Source organism: Blastomyces dermatitidis, assembly GCF_000003525.1.
Source record: "Blastomyces dermatitidis ER-3 genomic scaffold supercont1.5, whole genome shotgun sequence".
Taxonomy (NCBI): Eukaryota; Fungi; Ascomycota; class Eurotiomycetes; order Onygenales; family Ajellomycetaceae; genus Blastomyces; species Blastomyces dermatitidis.
In genome coordinates, this window is record NW_025544778.1 from 3,080,258 (window position 1) to 3,097,362 (window position 17,105).

The window sequence follows — 17,105 nt, forward strand, 5'->3', positions numbered from 1 at the left end:
TGGAGCCATATTCTATGCGGGTCCATGTCGCAGAACTAGGTTGATGGTAGCACACACAAAGTCCGTGAAAATGATGAACTCGATCCCCCCCGGAGCTGTCGGCGTGGAGAATATACGGTGATATAAACTGCGAAAAGCCGTTGACATAAGTAAAAGCAAATGCAGGAAAGAAAACCGGATTGGCAACTCCAGCCGGCATAACATCATGCAGCCGGAAGGCAAATAGGCCAACCGGTGGGAAAGTAAGCAAGCTATGAAATTTCTGTTAGACGAGTTTTGATCTGTACCTTTCATGTTAATGTCCGCTTTATGGCTCGATCTTGATTAGGTTATTATGGACGTTGAGACCGTGAAAATTCTCAGAGATTGCTAATCACGCTGTCCCCACTGGGGCGTGCGAACACTTTGTGAGGATTGTCCACCGAGGAAGGGAGTAGTATTGTACGCGCTTTAAAATGCTTCTCCGCTGAAATCCCATCCCGCTACATCCGGAAACCATCTCTCACCGGAGAAGATAGAAGAAAGTAATAGGCTCCCACCCATATCATCAGCCGTAGCACCTTCATGATGTTGCAGGCATGGAGCGAGGGAAAACTGCAGTCTGATAGAATTTACCGTGGCTAAGCCGGCTGCAGAAGCCACCTTGAGGCGGGGTGTGCGTGCTTTCATCCCGGGATGCCGGTTCAGATGTATGCTCTTATATGTCCTCATGATGTTTGAGGCAACCCATCCCTCTCGGAACTGGCGAGAAGTGAAAGAGTAGCGGAATTTCAAGCTCTTGGGGCATTTGGTGCTAAAACTTTTGCCTGCATGATGGCGGCCCATAGCAGGCAATAGGCTGGGGAGCCGCTAGCAGACTGGTCTTCTTGTTACTTTTCGCATTGCTTGTTGCTTGCCAGGTTGCACTTCTGGATGAGCAAGCGATGCCCTCGACGAGATAAGCTTATCACGTGGTCGCTTAGCACACAAAATCAGCCGCGCGCCACTCGGCAACCGGCGTTGGAACAGAGCCGGACAACATCCAATGCAAAACAACCAGGCTTGGAAATGCAAAAACCCCCTCCCCTCCCCTCTCCCCTCTCCCCTCTCCCCCGGGGTATGAGGTATCACGTAATTGGCTAACTACTAACCAATGGCAATTATCTATCGTCCACAGATCTGCAAATGCGGCGACGGGCAGGAGAAAGCTGACGGCGTTGGCGTGATGTTTCAAACTGTGCCGCCCATCCTGTTCAACATCATTGATGATGAAGGCCCTTGAGCCCACATTTAACTACTCACAGGATTCCTTTTTTTTATCTGTAGCCCCATTACTAGTATCAACCAAGTAAAGGCCGTGGAATGCTTCAATTCGATGCTACTTTGCTCCCAAGCCTTATTTTCTATCCCATGCCTGGCACAGGGTTGCCCTCCTTCCCGCAAATTACTATTGTGTCTTTTGGGGTAGAAAACGCCCATGGAACTCCTCGATTCGATAGGCTCTGTGAGAAGGTGAATCAGAGTCATCCTTTTTTCCCCAAGGCTCATATAAATATAAGCACTGTTTGCTGATCCTTGGAAGTTTACCAATGCTCGTCCTGGTGAGGATAGGCCTATCCATAAGTCTTTGGAGGTAGCTGGACAACACTGCTCTTCAAAGGTATGGTCCATACGTCCAGGATGCTACGAATGGTGGTGCACCACAGAGATATGCCGTGAGGCTCAGATCTTGATTTTCAAATACGATGTCACCTCCTGTCGAGGGTTCAACGCAATTTCAGAATGGTACAACATCCTTCTCCATGAAATCTACTGGTGGGAGCGTTGGGTACATGTAATGGGGAGGATGAGGCTCATTGTACGTCCAACAAAGCTCCCGTGGCCAAAAAGCCCCGGGACTTTCACTTGCTTCCCACGCTTGCCGCTACTGCGACTTCTACCGGCTACCTCTCCCAAACAGCTAGTGGAACGACTACCACACCAAGTATCACCACCAATTTAACGGGGTCACCAAAACCAATGGATATTGGATGCACTCCAGAGACTACTGACAAATGTGTGCTGGCCCTCCAATGTGGCTTCCCGCGCCGCACTGGTTGCCTAGACGGTAAATGCGTTTGTATTTTGCCTCCACCACCGCCGCCGAGCCCCCCGCACCCGATAAATAAAGGACCCACCACTCTTGTAACTACAACGAAGAAAGTCACACCAGTTGCGACGGAGAAACCCAAGGTACCTCTGAAAGTCAGCCAGCGGCAATCCCACGACAAAGATGTCTATCAGGGTCGCGGCGATATAACTGGCAAGTGGGTAGAACATCAAGCTGTACGTCTCTGCGACAAGAGCCGTGAAATACGCCCTGGCGAAAGCATCACCGACAGAAAAAAGAGCGGTATACCATATTTTACGGAGGTTCCATACTTCATGTCAATCCACTGGAAAAAGGGTTGTGAAATGGCCGTTAACATTGTGAACCCGGCCGAACCCGTTCAGGGCACCAAATGTGTTAACCTGCTTTACGAGAACTGGGAATGTTGTAAGTGTCTCTGCTGCTTTGATATGAGTTCGTTCACCCCTAGACACCCTGGGCAACGGATCCTGAGGGGACCGAAATGAGAGACCAGCAGCAACAGCGAGAAAACCGAAGTTGAAAGTTTTGTTTGTTCGCTTGTTTTCATTATTTGTTGTTTCTATATTCATTATTTTTTATTTGCAGTAATTAAGAAAAAAAAATAAAAATAAAAATAAAAAAATAAAAAAATAAAAAAAGTTAAAACAATAAAAGAACGCCAGCACAGTCTAAAAAAGATGCAAACCACAATTCTCATCCCGAATCAAAACAACAAAAAGGAATTAGAAATTCTAGTAAATTATCATTAAAAGTCATCCACAAGATCCTCACGTACCCTCTCCAATGGCATCTTTCCCCTTTCAGCTCGCTTGCTCGATTTTCCCCTCGCCCACACCATCCTCTTTCGCCTTTACCGACCTCGTCAACCCTTCCACCCAGGAGATCCCCTTCTCGACGAGACCGACCGCCGTCCCAAAGCCAAACGTCCACCCCTTAACCCTCACTGTATATATCATAAAGTATACCAGCGCCCAGTTAATCACCACAAATGCTAAGAAGATCCCGAAACCCTTCCATTTATCACCGTCGTGCACGTTCAGAGTGCGCATATATTCCGCTCCGTTTGAGTATGCGCAGTAGCTGCAGTCAGCTATCGCGTTGGGGTTGGTAAGGTAGCCTGATCGCGCGATGGAGGAGATGAAGTTACCCGCGTACTCAATGCAGGTTTGACCAGGGGGCGGGTTGAAGTGGGTGAGCTCGGCGGGGGAACAGACGACCTGTGTGTCCGGGAGGGTAGCAGACAGCACACCCCGGAGCCACCATGTGGTTGGGTTTGCATAGTAGATCCAGAAGCGCCAGAAAGCTGGAAGGACGAAATAAGGGCGCACGACGCCGTTGAAGAGGTTCACCATTACGAAGAAAAATGGGAGGACCTGGTTTTGTAACGGTTCGATTAGTTTGGGATCGCGTGGAAACTGTAGATGTAGAAAGCTTGATAGGGCTTACATTTCCTATAACGGTGAACGAGGGTGCGAACGCGCAGATCCACTGTCCCCAGCTGGCTTGGAAGAAGAAGAAAAGCATGGACATTAAGAACACATAGCCGGATGTGCTTGAGTCGGTGGGCAGACCAGTCGCAAAGTACCAGAGAACCCAATAGACAACACTGGTAACTACAGCTGCTGGAATCTCACAGACGACGTTCGCTGTACAGAATGCCACCCAGCCGTAGATTCGGCTCGGTTGCTCTCGCGCCTCCCAGAGCATTCTGTTCATGAAGAACTTTGGGACAACACCATTCATGAAAACTGGCGGGAGCAGGATGATCAGGAAAATGGAGAACATTCGGTTTTGCATGCTAGATATGGTATTTCCCAATTGCCAGTAAGTCTGTATGGTAAATGATATGGTTAATTCAAGGTCCAAGATGTGGGGGTAGTTCGAATGCAGTAGTAACTTACAAAGCCATTGAAAATACCAAGGATGACACTGATGAAGAGCTTTCCATAAATATACGAAGAATCTCTCCAGTAGTTGACAAATAATCGTTTTGTGAGCATCCAACACTGTAGAGCAACGGGGGCGGCATATTCATACTGCGAGCCAGAAGTCTCCAAGAGCGGGCGTTGGCTTCGCTCGAGGTTGATTTCCTGCAGCTCCGTCTTGAGTTGGGCAAGCTCTTTCGAGTTTCGCCACTCCTCATTCCAATCAATTCGTTTCCCGTTGCTCCTACGGCCCTTCGCGGCAGTCTCCAGGATGAATTCCGCGACGTTCTTATTGTCAGGACAAACGACGCCTCTCTCCGCGAAATAATCAACGACGGCACGGCCGTTCTCACCAACAGGCCCGAAATAAAAGGTATTTCCCTCGGGGTTTAGGGCAAGGATGGTATCAAATTGCTGAATTAGGAGTGAAGATGGTTGATGAATGGTGCAAATAATAGCTTGCCCCGCCTGGGATAGCTTTTTCAGGAATCTGATGATAGAAAAAGCTGCCTGGCTGTCCAGTCCGCTAGTAGGTTCGTCTAAAAACAGCAGTAAGCTCGGTTTGGCTGCCAGTTCAACTCCGATTGTTAATCGCTTCCTTTGCTCAACGCCAAGTGAACCGATGATGGCATCCTGGATATCATCAAGTTCCAACAAACTGATGACCTGATCAACATACGCAATTTTTTCCTCGCGGGGAATGATTCTGTCTTGTCGCAAGATCGCTGAAAATTCCAACGCCTCTCTAATGGTGGCAGTGGTGTCGTGGATATCCATCTGTTCACAGAAACCGGTTCCTCTTTGGAAATCTGGAGGAAGAGCTCGCCCATCAACAAGCATCTCACCAGACACAACACCGATTCTCTGTCGCTGCGCTAGAGTGTTGAGGAGCGTTGTCTTTCCTGAGCCAGACGCGCCCATCAAAGCAATCATACTTCCCGGTTTTACATAACCAGTTACCTTGTTAAGGAGTTTCCGCTCACCATTCCCATAAGGTACCGTATATTCAACGTCGGACCAAGTGAAAACCCTATCACTGGTCGAAAGTTTTGTAAAACTACCATTCTCGTTGTTGGCAGTGGCGGAAGACCTTCGAGTGGCAACCCCGCCAACATTTCCAATCCTCTCGATCTTTCCCGTCTCTTCATCTTGGGATTCGCTTTTCTGCTGAAGCTTGGACAATGCTTCTGTTCTCTTGGATTTTTTGAATATCAATGCACCGCCTCCTCCTGTTGTAAATGGGAAGACTTCAGCAGCGATTGCCGTGATTGCAATGTACGCGATTGTGAAGGCGACTACGATCCCAAAGTTACGCCACAAATGGCTCCGGGAACTAGATTTCATTTATTAAACTGTGCGCCCTTTTTTTTGTATTCGGAGTAGATAAGATACTCACAATTGAAATGAAAAGTCTAGGTATCGGGCTCCGGACACGGTATTACTACCCAACTGAGAACCAGGAAGAGAGCATCCTTGGTATTTTGGGTCAACGTTCGTGCCGAGCGGCACAAGTTGTTCAGGCGAACATTCCATAACACGATTCGAAAATTCATTACCCAGGACGGCCTCGAATGCGTACGATAGGGGGTTGACGTATAGCAGCCAGCCAAACCAGGGGGAATCATCAAGCAAAGCTTGCTTCGGAATCACCTAGACAAAATTTAATATTAGTATATCGCCCGAATTCGTAAGGAGTAGAATTGTATGACTTACGTATCCAACGTAGAAAACGAGTAAGTTAAGAGCTTTTTAAATCGTCAGTACCAGAATCCACAGTAAAACGAAACGCTAAATTTAAAAACCTACCTATTCCTCCAAATCGGACAGCATCGTCTATGGTGGCTGAGAACGCGGCAAACATGCGATACATAGCTGTGATAGATATCGTTGTAACATAGACGAACAAACAATAAATGAAGAACTTGGAAACGTCGACGTCCAATCCCATGAGGAAATATTCCACTACGGCGAGCACCACGAGCATTGCAAAAATGACTGGAATGTCGACGAGGACGCGAGCGATAACGACGGCAGAAGGACGATAAAAGGCATAGTCCTTGTGTCTCGCAATGATTGTTCTACCAGAGACGGCCGGCATCAACTCGGTGAGCTGAAGCCACCCAAGGAAAATAATGGAGAAGAACAAGGATCCGCCACGAGAGAATGCTCCACCGGTATCAAGAGACTGGCCGTAAAAGAGAGAACCGACAATGAGAGAAACAGCAAAGACAATGAAGAACTTGGTGTACAGAGAGGCTTTGTCGCCCCAAAAGAGCCAAAATTCTCGTTTCGTGCAAGCCATGACCTGCCGTGCGAATGAGACCGTGTAATTTGACCGCTTGGAGACGGTTTTGCTTTTTGCTGCAGGTAAAAATGTTAGTCCCAGTAATCAGGGAGGTGTGATTTTCGGCGTGAGGTTTTGGCTTTGTTCACTTACATTCGCCAACGTGCTTTTGAAATTGACGAGTGTCAGAACAATCAGTGTCTAGAATCTGGTTCTCATAGTCATCAACCTCCTTCAGAATATCTTTGTAAATGTCACTGCGTCTGAATGCTGCTTCTAGTTCTTGGGAGGTCTTAGGAGTCGAAGCTTCTCGGCCGGGCTGGAACTGGCGAACAATGGGGTCGCACAAGGAAGTAAGAAAGTCCGCCGTTGTTCTTGTGTGGTGTTAGACAAAAAGAAACTATATTTAAACCTCAGGCGAGAGATAGGTATATTACTTACGATCGTTCTGGGCAGTAGAATCCTAGACCTTCGAAATAAGCCTTTGCTTTATTAGCGGGCCCTTGGTATAGCATGCGGCCTTCTTCGATAACCATAACTTTATCCATCAGCTCGTAAATTCCCTCTCCTGCCTGGTAAAGTGTAACAAATGTGGTTCGATTGCTGACATCCGTCATGACCCTGAGAGACTTGACATAATCTAAAGCAGTGCTGGCATCGAGGCCCCGGGTAGAATTATCCCAGCAAACAACCGATGATTTGGTAGTCAGGGTCTCTGCGATGCCAACACGCTTGCGCTCTCCACCAGAAACGCCACGGACAAACTCGTTGCCCACGATGGTGTTTTTGGTGTGACTGATCCCGAACATTTTCAACAGCCCGTCGATGACTATTGGGATCGAATCTTGGTCTCGCTTCTTTGTCTTGTTCATCAGAGCGAACCTGAGGGTCTGCTCTACGGTTAAAGCAGGAAAATGTTGGTCGTCTTCGGGATTGTAATTGACCTCCCCTCGAAAATGTTTGTCTTGCTCTGCCGCCGAGATCCCACCATAGCTGACATCTCCCAGGACAGCCGCGAAAGATGATCGATTGTTGGCGATGGCTTTTAGAAAGGTGGTGCATCCAGCACCAGGCCTTCCGAGGACCAGCATCATTTCCCCATCTCTGAGAGCTCCCGTAAAATCGTGAATGAGACTGCGAGTCGGGGGTGGTTTTCCGAATCTTAGTCCCGGAACGAAGCGAGTAATAAGATTGTAAAGGTCAGGCCCGAAGGTTCCCTTCACAGCATCCGGAAGCGTCTTGACAAACGATGAGGTAGCATCAATCCCCTCGACGGTCAGATTTTTGAAGACTACGCCAATCTTTTTCCCAGGGCCTCCTGCCGTTGTTCTCCGTTCTAGACGTCCATCTCTCAAGAATTCGCTCAGTTCGAAATCGCCCTTCACGGATAACGCTGAATCCAACGAGTCACGTTCAATATCGATATCCTTTTCCTGGTTCATTGTAGAGTGGGCGGTAGATTGGCGGACAAAACTTTTCCTTCTCTTTGCTGAAGACTTGCTCTTTTGTAGACTCAGTTTCGTTAACTCCTTCGACATTTCAGCAAATTCCTCCATGGCGCGACGACGAGAGACCGGGTCGCCCTCTTCATATTCGCCCCATCTACCCCCGCGACTCGATTCGGATAGCGCTATCTCTGGATCTGTGTCCACAGATATCTGCGAGGGGCTTGTCCAATCAGTCGATTTTCCCACCCCTTCGATGTCGGCACCTGTGTTGGACGGGGATGCCATTCTGGGGAAATCCGGTCTAGCCAAAAGGGACGAAGTGTGATTGAAATTACCGTGCCGGTTCGAATCACCTCTGCTGTCAGGAAGGGACGCTGATCACTTGTTGGGATGCCCAGTCCGAACAAAATATGGTATTTGTTTTATCGGGATCGCAATCTGGTCCGAGCAACTGATGTGACACACACCGCCCAAGCTTCCAACGAAGCTTCAACTCACCCAGTACCGAGCAAGCTTGGTCACGCCAGCAGCTCGCACAAAGTACTGAATTGATTATGCAGGAAACAGCAGGTATGCTTCGCAGCTGGCTTTCTTTTCTGGCGAAGGGAGAATTTTTGGTGAAACCTGTCAGGTCGTTTTGAATCGACAGCGTAGAATGAAAAGAAATGAAAAACAGAAGAAAAGATATTCATTGAATTCCATGATCATCAATTGGAATGTAGCTTACTTATATGTAGAATCCTGTATGAGCTCCGACTGGCTGAATGAAGAATTTTTTACGTTTTGATTGCATTTGTCAGACGTGGTGGATATGTGATAACTTAGATCTCCAACCAGCTACTCCGAGTCAGGCAAAGTTACTGTGGATTCCCTGCTAATATAAATTTGGTTTGAATCATGGGTCGATTGCATCATCCTCGATTCGCGTCTAAGCTGATACGCGACTGGGGTGGGGATAACAGTTGTGAAGCAACTAGTTACGGAGTACTTCCTCCGGAGAGGGAACGAGTTAACCGCCCCAACATCGATTAGCTTCATGTTCTCGGCTTTACTGTCCTTGTCGCAGCATAAAACCGGCAGACATCTGAAGAAGCATCACCGTCGACTGGCCCACCAGTGTTAGGCGATTCTCGAACCCTGGGCGGGGGGGATGAGGACGATTGACTCATTTGTCGTCATCGGAAATTGGGTGCTGGCCCTGCACGCCAACACGAAACAAAAGCTCCCGATAGGATGACTGGGTAACTGTTAGATAGCTAGCTCACGTTCAGGTAGCCTTGGGAGCGTGGCTTCGCCAGCGCCCAGATCAGGGGAGTAGCAACGGTCCAGAAGACAGCGAGCACACTACTCCGTAGGCACAGCACCCCCGAAAGGTTAGGTTAAACTCCGTTAAAGCCGCCAATTATTAGCGCATCCGCGGACTGTCCACTGCTGTTGGTTGTCTGAACTCCTTGGTTAACTAACTGCTCAACTCCCAAAGTTTTGCAGATCACATCATTCCTCAATATCCCATTTGTAAGCCGGTTAGCGTTATTTCCAAGTCGTAACACCGAACCCCGAATCCCAGAAAACAGCGCCCCTTGTGAGTCGATTAGCTTCTGCTGAATGAGGTATTGAATGTGGACAAGAGAGAGTTGATTAGCAAGCAATTGAATTATTGTCAAGCAAATTGGTTTCAGCGGCGACTTTGTTTGCTTTGGTTTGTTTCCACTGCAAACACGGCAGATTATTGCCCTGGCTGACAAATCTCCCCTTCAACCCAGTAGTGGTAGTTATCTGTTGCCAAGTCACATGCCCACATTCTATATCCATCCCACCAGCAACCTCAATGCTGCATCGGACAATGTAATAATAGCCACAAATAGTCGGAGGATTTATTATACGTCCGGCATATTGGATGGGATGGACCGCCATTTGAAGCTGAGGGAGCAATTAGGAGGGGTTCCTTTGTCCAAGTCTTGGCCCAACTCCCCCGCTCAAGCATCGCGTCTTCTCCAAACACCGCAATCCACAAGAGATACCCATATACTGGACAATTCCCATCTCCATCTGCCGTTGTCAAGTACTGTTCATATCACACAGTACCTCAAAAAGACTTTGCACACACCATATCTTCTCTTTGGCCAAACGGTGCCGGCACTCAAAATTGAGAATCCTTACCTACGTGGGTTCCCTTCTTGGCCCTTTGTGCTACAGTCCATTATATCACAAACCATTATACATACATCCAGGTTGTCAGTGCAGTTCTGTGCTGGACAGCGGGGTTGGTATGCGAGGAGACGGTTACTCGGGTAAATCAGATCAGTCCCTCCATATGCTGTGTACTGTACATGTGCGGTTTGTACCTCTTAGGGACCCTGATTGCCCACCTATACGTACAGCACAATTCATGTATAGACCGGACGCTGTGTACATGTACCTCCGCGATCTGTGTCACCCTACTCGCATATAGGGATGTAACGCGGAACTCGAAGGGTACCTCCGCCATGGGAGTGCTAGGAGTCGCTGAAGACTGATATATGTAGGGTCGTGGTCGTCTATGCCCATATCGACCTACATATGATCGACCTACACATTCAGAGAGAAATGGCGGAACAAAAGAAGCAATAAGCTATGCATTTGCAACTCACAAACGGAAGACCGTCGCAGTAACCAGCAGTTATATCTGCCGCCCTCACTGCCGTTTATGTTATGGGGGCAAGCGGGGTGCGAGTGAGAGATGGACGTCCCGGACAATGGCCGTACCGCAACCGAGGCGTCTCTCGAAATGGAAGAAAGTTGGACTGCCGACACATTTCATGGCAACTTGATATTCTCAATACTGGTCGTGGATAGTCGGGATCTGCAGGATAGTGAAAACGGTTTGCCCGTTTCCTTGGATTCAGTCGAGTTCCGACGGATATCTAGAGCAAGGATATACCTAGGTATCTGCATGGCTATCTGTAAGTATATTTGCAATACTCTAGCTAGACCCTCGAGCTCTTTTCCCCGATATCTAGCAATGAGAATGGAAAAGGTAAGTACGGCCTTGCGCGTTGAATATAAGGGTGTACGATAATGCCTGAAGGTTCAATCCGTACTAACGATCTCCCGTTCCATGACTTCTTCAATATTCCATAAACCTCACCATCTAGCGTACGAGGACCCTGTCAACTCCATAACCCAGGTGTATTAACACAACCGGAGAGCTCTTTGTTTCGTCCTTTAGCTCCCTGTTTCTCGCATGTCCCACCGCATACTCAGAAATAGATTAAACAGTTGAAATAACTAAGAGCACAAAAGAAACGGCCGCCGTCCTACCTCTACAACCCGTCATATAATACTACAGTTAAACTATATCCCCCACCATCCGCCTGCACCTCTTCACCCACTAGTACCTTGCCCCGGTCACCTTTACCCCTGACCAAGCCCAGCAAATCCTCGCGCAACGAACAAAACACCAACTCCGACATCGACAAAAATGAATGATTTCACAACATCGCCACAAGCGTCCCCTCCAACATTACGTAATTGCTCTATGGCATAAATCATCTTTCTCAATTCTATATCCACACTCCATCCCCATTGCCAATGTCCATCCAGGTCTACATGTCCCAATTGCCGGATCCCTCGCTAAATATGACGACTCGAGGAAGGGGGTGGGTGTATGGTAAAGGCTCATAGACCCCACCACTGTTACATGGCGAATTATACGTGGGACGGGCGGACGCACCACAAATGTGAAAAAGAAAAATACAATTTCAGGGTCTAGAGACAAGACAAGGGTAGAGCAGGAACCCCCCCCCCCCCCCCCGGGTACAACAGGAGCACAGATGTAACAGCAGGTTAAGGTTAGAATAGCGTACCTGAAGAAAATTAACCTCGGGGTAAACCCTTTCAAACTAATCTAGAACCCCCCATTATTTACCCCTTTTTTTGCCTTGTATATATATATATATATATATATATATTACTTAAGAAAACAGCGTTACGGTAGCGCAAGAAGGAAAATAGCGAAAGCGCCAAACTTTTTTTTATTTTTATTTTTTTATTTTTTTATATCTCTGGGAACTTTAGATACCCATAACCTTAAATTAAATGCCTGATGATTGTGCCTGAACCAGCCGCTCCACCGCTCCTCCCCCCCCCCCTAAGATAAGATAGATTAGATTAGCCTTCCAGTTCCATCTCGGATCACGAAGATAAAACATGAAACTTTTATTAATAAGTTTACAGTAAAAGAAAAGCCTAGTTTGCAAAAAGTTTATTATAAGAAGTGGTGCGTGCGCGTTTGATGGAGAAAGCAGGAACAGGAGAGTTTGAAAGCAGTTGGAGGAAATGGAGCTGGAAATGGATGATCAACAGATCAAGCAGTGATTGATATTATTAGTTACAGATAAGAACAGTCGAACAAAAAAAATAGTTTTTATTTTTATTTTTCTTCATTATTACTCTTCATCCTTTTTTCTCTTGATTTTTTGTCAAAAAGCTCATGTTCAACTTTGAAATTGACTGACCCTCCCACTGCCCCTGCACCTACAAAAAGCCCAACTCCACAGTTTAGATAACAGGGGGGAAAAAAAAGAGAAGGAAAGAAAGATAGGGCAAATGTCAACTTCATCAGAAGCAGCGATAGAAATAAAAGACAGAAAGGTCAAACAAGTAATAAATAAAATAAATGATGATGAGATGGAAATGGAAGAACAAAAACCGACCAGCCATTTTTCGCAGAAAGAAAAGAAAAGAAAAGAGAAGAAAAGAAAAGAAAAGAAAAAGAAAAGCTAGCAGCAGCCGACCAACTACCCATATCTCAATTTTTCAGTTCTTTATTAAAAAATGCAAAACGCCCTGGGGCCTATGAGTAATACTATGTGTTTGATAGAAACGAGCGGCTATGTGCGCGCGCACGAGGGAGCTAAAAGCAAAGGAAGAAGAAGAAGAAGAAAGGAAAAGAAGAAAAGGGGATTAAAAAGAATCCCACACAAAAAACCCTTGCCCCTCCCCCTTTACGTATTTATCAAATTAAGAAAAAAGGGGGACAAACAAGGGGCCGGAACAGGGTAGATAAAATTCGAATTCGCCGGTACAATAGTGGGTGGGCGAGGGAAACATGAGCAAATCCAAAAAAGCAAGGAATCAATTTGAGGAGTAAAGCAAAACAAAGACTGAGCGGGAGAGGTGGTTCAGGCGGAAGACGGGGGAAAAAAGGAAGAAAAGTAGGAAAATTAGAACAGAGCACAAGCGTCCCTCCTATCATAAAACCGCAAGTTGAGACGCAAAACGGAGAAAAAGTCTCAAAAGCGATGTCCAAATTTTCAACTCGCAATAAATAAATATAAAAATAAAAATAAAACGACTGTCTTTTTCATAATCCCATTTATCATCCTCTCCACCCATCCCAGAAAGAAAACCTCAGGAAACTGAAAAGCAGCTAACCTGGATGAAAGAAAAATCGAATCAGAACAAACATGGAAGTATGAAAGTTGAAAAACGAAAAGAAAAGAAAAATATCAGTGTTTTCAACCCGTTGTAGCCGTATTCCAGGACATCGACGCCTGTTGGCCGGGTTGGTAACTTGAAGGCTGTCCCGGCTGACCACTACTGGAGAAATATTGTTGTGGGTGTTGTGGCTGCGGCGGCTGTTGTTGAGATTGATGAGGTTGTGACTGCGGTTGTGATGGCGGCTGTGGCTGTTGAGACTGACGGTCTCCATTATAGTATGAAACGCTAGGCGCCATGGCACTCGATTCCCGCCTCGTTGAAGGGTTGTAATGCTGCTGCTGTCCGACGCTCTGTTGGTCTGAGGAGTCAATGCCGCCAAAACTTCCTCTTGAATACGCTGGGGCACCTGCTGAACCGGGGTCGACCGGTCCGGAAAGTGAACCTGTAGGTACATCCCGCGGTTGTAATCCCGGGTTTCGGTAGAGGGAAGCGCTGCTGGGTTGTTGCTGTTGACTTCTATCGCCCATGGTAGGGTTGAGGGCAGAGGGTATCGTGGAAGCCGACATGGGTTGCGGTATACTGGGATTCATGGGGTGATAGCTAGGCGGGTACGATGCTGAGCTCCGGAAAGAGTAGCCTTCTAGCTTTGGCGGCATGTCGGCTGAACCGGGAGCATTTGTGAGATATGGATTGGATGTGGGGTGGCCTGGAATACCTGGCGCGCCAACTGCATAACCAGGGTGTGCGCCGTAAGCGGGAAGCTGGTAGTACGGCGCACCGGAGCTTGGCACCGCATATGCCTGCGCGCCACCTAACGTGGAACGATAAGCATATAGGGCGGAAGAAGGGTCTCCATCTTCCATTGCACCGTGCTCGAAGTCATCAATTGGCGCGCGGAAGCTTTGCTTCGTTGTGAGTTCTGCGCGTGGACGTATGCCCCTCAAATTCTCGTGTTGCATGGGTGTATGGAGGCGGTTTGACATGACATCTTCAACACTGTAGTATGACACCAAATGATGGGTCACCCCCGATACTGTCACGCTCATGGTTTTCTTTACTAATCCCGAATCCTTGAACCCATACGAGTCCACAAGGGAGCCCACGAGTTGCCGCTCCATATCTGTGTGTTGGTTTCTCTCTCCATATGGAGCTGCGCCGGGCGATGTTGCGGGCGAGTATGAAGTTCCGTTGCTCTCTTGAGGTCTTGGGTATGGTTCCCCTGGTCTTCCAGTTTGTGGTGGCCGCCTATTGCCCTTTTTCATGGCGCGCTTCTTCTCACCTGGAGGAAAAGGCTTATCAAGTTCGCGGTAGACGAGGAAATTACCCAGGATGCGACTGGGGCTCCATGTAACACCGTCTGTCCATCGCTTGATACCGGACGCATTTTCTTCGTAGATAAAAACACTCCCGCTTTTCACCAGTTGGCTTCTTTCTCGATCGTGGGGACGTCGTGGAACGTGGTGGAGGAGGCCGGTCAGACATGCTTCGAAGAGGATCAGCGCATCTTGCGTGGTGGCGACATAGCCGGTGAATGTCGGCTCTAGTACTGCAGCTGTGCCGTTGCCCATGTTGTGTGACAAGCTGCAGGGGAGTGTTAGTTTTTCACAGGTAAGGGCTAAAAGCTAACGCCCGGAGGCTTCTTCTCGTGGAGAGACGCGGTAGGGTTGTAAGCGCTGCAAGAGTAAAGTTTTGCGCGTCGACAGAAAACTATCAACTGCGGGAAAACTAAGAAACAAAGCTTGAGGGCTGTCGAAGTGACTTTCGGTAGTAACCTTCGTCTGATTTGCGCGAAAATGCGACAGAGTTGGTGTTATCGAAACGCAAATCGAAGGAGAGAGGGAATATGAAATAATAGGAATGATAATTTGAGGGGAGTAAAAAAAAAGAAAAAAGAAAAAAAAAGAAAAAAAAAAGAAAAAAAAGAAAAAGAAAGAAAGATATGAGGGAGAAAAAGAAAAGAAAATCGGGGGTATGTGCGGACAACCTGTCAGACGGGTCAAAAAGGCTTATGTAGAACAAGATTAGCAACGTGGTTGTTTGTGAGCTCTCCCGGTTTCGAATGGAAAAGAAGTGATGATGATGGCTTCTTTGAAGAGCAGCAAGAGAACCCCCCTCCCCGCGCAAAGGAGCTTGCAAAGAGAGTTTTGAAGGTTCTATGGATCGACAGACACAACGCGGGTCCAAAACTTTTTTTTGACCTTTTTCACTTTTCGGAATGGAGGGGCTCGATCGTGAGTAACAGAGTTTACTTCCACAACCCCAGTGCAGGGGAGGAGTTGTGAGGATAGATAGTAAGTTGCCAGGGCTTAAAGCAGCAGATAGCGCGCGATCAGGAACGTCGTCAGTCAAGGGCGGGCCAATTCGGCGGGCGAAACTCTATGTAGTTGGGACGGACCCAAGAACGCAGACGCAAGTGACGGAATGGTGGGAATTGGAGCGAGGATGGGAATGGCTCGGAAGGGTTTGGGTCTAGCCCAATGCCCAAGCTTGATTTTGGTTTCTCGCCACGCCACGCGCGCCCCCTCTAATTGCTTGGAAGGGAAGGGAAGCTTGTGGTGGTGGTGGGTGTGTTGAAGTCTGGTTAATGGCAGGAAGGTAAAAAAACTATGGCTTCTTCTTCCGTTTCCCTCCACAGAAATGTCAAAAGCAAAGGCGGGAACTGTAACTAAACAGCACCAGAGGTTTGTTAGAGAAAGCAGGAAACTACGGGATGTCTGTCAAACAAAAACGTAATGAATAATCGTGCTCCAAGGTTTTAGGGGGATCAAAAAAGGAAGGGTTAAAAAAAATTAAAAAAAAGTACAAGAAGAAGAAACAAGGGTGGCAGCGAAATCAAGGGAAAAAAAAAAAAAAAAAAAAAAAAAAAACGAACAGGGTTCAAGGACAAAAACCTCGTCCCAGACTCCCCAAGGGAAATAATAATAAAAATATCAAAAAGGAACAAAATATTGATCTTTGCTTTTTCCTGCTTCTCATCCCAATAATAATTGGCAGACACCGTCCGTTATACTGGCTTCCTGTGGGGTTATTTTTTTCTTTTTCTTTTGCTATGATTGTTGTCTTCCTTCCTCCCACAGTACCTCCTGCTGCATGGTAATGACGGTGGTGCAAGGAGTCCTTTGCTTTCCTTCTTTCCTTTGGTTTGTTATTTTGTTGCTTTTTGTCTTCGTTCTCGATATTTTTATTTCTTATTTTTGTTCTTTTGTTTTGACCTCGGACTTCCTGGACCCAGTGCAGTGGCGGGAAAGCACGGCACGCTGTGTGGAGACGGAAGAGACAAGGGAAGCCAGGTAAGGATCAGTCTACTAGTAGTAGTAGTAGGGGCGAGGACGAACGACCAGCACTAGTCGAAAATAATACAAGGGCCAAGCTGCTAGCTAGCTGCAAGCTCAACATTTCACCAAGCAATTGCAAGTTGAGATTTCAGACCATCAGCGCTGGAGCTAAGCAGTCGTAGAAGCAGTCGAGTCGCAGCAGTCCCAAGTCTGATGCAGTGATATGATGCAGCCGGGAGGACTAACATTGGGCTGACGACATTGATTACTGGATGGCGGGAAAAAGCAAGAGGATTTTGCTTATTTTTGGCGCTTTGATTCTCTAGAAAACCCGGCCGCAGCTCGCAGCAGCGAGAACAGAGGCTGGTGCGTGGATATTGCGGGCATACCGTGCGTGTGTTTTAGAGCTTCTGCTTCTTGCTTGCAGAATCGTCGGTGCGGTGCAGTGGGTATCTATCTATCTGGAGGCTAACTAACCCCCGGTGGAAAAACACACACTGGGGAAATAGTGGGGTTTCGGCGGGACGTGGTCGTAAAGGAGGTAGTGCGTGTGCACATGCCGCCAGCAGGAGGGGCAAGTCCGGGCAGGCGCAAACCCAGTATCGGAAGAAGTGGGGATACGCTTTTCGGGAGGAGCAGGGA

At 47.5% G+C, this 17,105-nt stretch overlaps 4 protein-coding genes across 5 annotated transcripts; 2 read left to right on the forward strand and 2 right to left on the reverse strand.

Moving 5' to 3' along the window:
• Positions 1–1,341: 1,341 nt before the first annotated feature.
• Positions 1,342–2,595, forward strand: BDCG_05282 (uncharacterized protein; the record flags this gene model as incomplete). The annotated part of the gene is made up of 3 exons (XM_045420955.1): positions 1,342–1,491; positions 1,562–1,807; positions 1,870–2,595. The coding sequence occupies 3 exons, from the start codon at positions 1,342–1,344 to the stop codon at positions 2,593–2,595; spliced, it is 1,122 nt and encodes a 373-aa protein (XP_045276940.1).
• A 7-nt stretch (positions 2,596–2,602) lies between these two features.
• On the reverse strand, positions 2,603–9,447 carry BDCG_05283. 2 transcript variants are annotated; one of them, XM_045420957.1, is made up of 9 exons: positions 8,495–9,447; positions 6,761–8,363; positions 6,473–6,693; positions 5,842–6,396; positions 5,749–5,780; positions 5,432–5,685; positions 4,012–5,368; positions 3,557–3,940; positions 2,621–3,483 (listed from the first exon to the last, which is right to left on the reverse strand). In XM_045420957.1, the coding sequence occupies exons 2-9, from the start codon at positions 8,050–8,052 to the stop codon at positions 2,911–2,913; spliced, it is 4,668 nt and encodes a 1,555-aa protein (XP_045281206.1). In that variant the 5' UTR covers positions 8,053–8,363; positions 8,495–9,447; the 3' UTR covers positions 2,621–2,910. The 2 variants fall into 2 exon arrangements, with proteins under 2 accessions (XP_045276941.1, XP_045281206.1); XM_045420956.1 differs by having other exon boundaries at positions 2,603–3,483; positions 6,761–9,447.
• A 1,039-nt stretch (positions 9,448–10,486) lies between these two features.
• Positions 10,487–10,942, forward strand: BDCG_05285 (uncharacterized protein; the record flags this gene model as incomplete). The annotated part of the gene is made up of 2 exons (XM_045420958.1): positions 10,487–10,709; positions 10,902–10,942. The coding sequence occupies 2 exons, from the start codon at positions 10,487–10,489 to the stop codon at positions 10,940–10,942; spliced, it is 264 nt and encodes an 87-aa protein (XP_045276942.1).
• Positions 10,943–13,265: 2,323 nt separating this feature from the next.
• On the reverse strand, positions 13,266–14,756 carry BDCG_05286 (Ryp1; the record flags this gene model as incomplete). The annotated part of the gene is made up of 1 exon (XM_045420959.1): positions 13,266–14,756. One exon carries the CDS (start codon positions 14,754–14,756, stop codon positions 13,266–13,268), a length of 1,491 nt encoding a protein of 496 aa, XP_045276943.1.
• Positions 14,757–17,105: the final 2,349 nt, after the last annotated feature.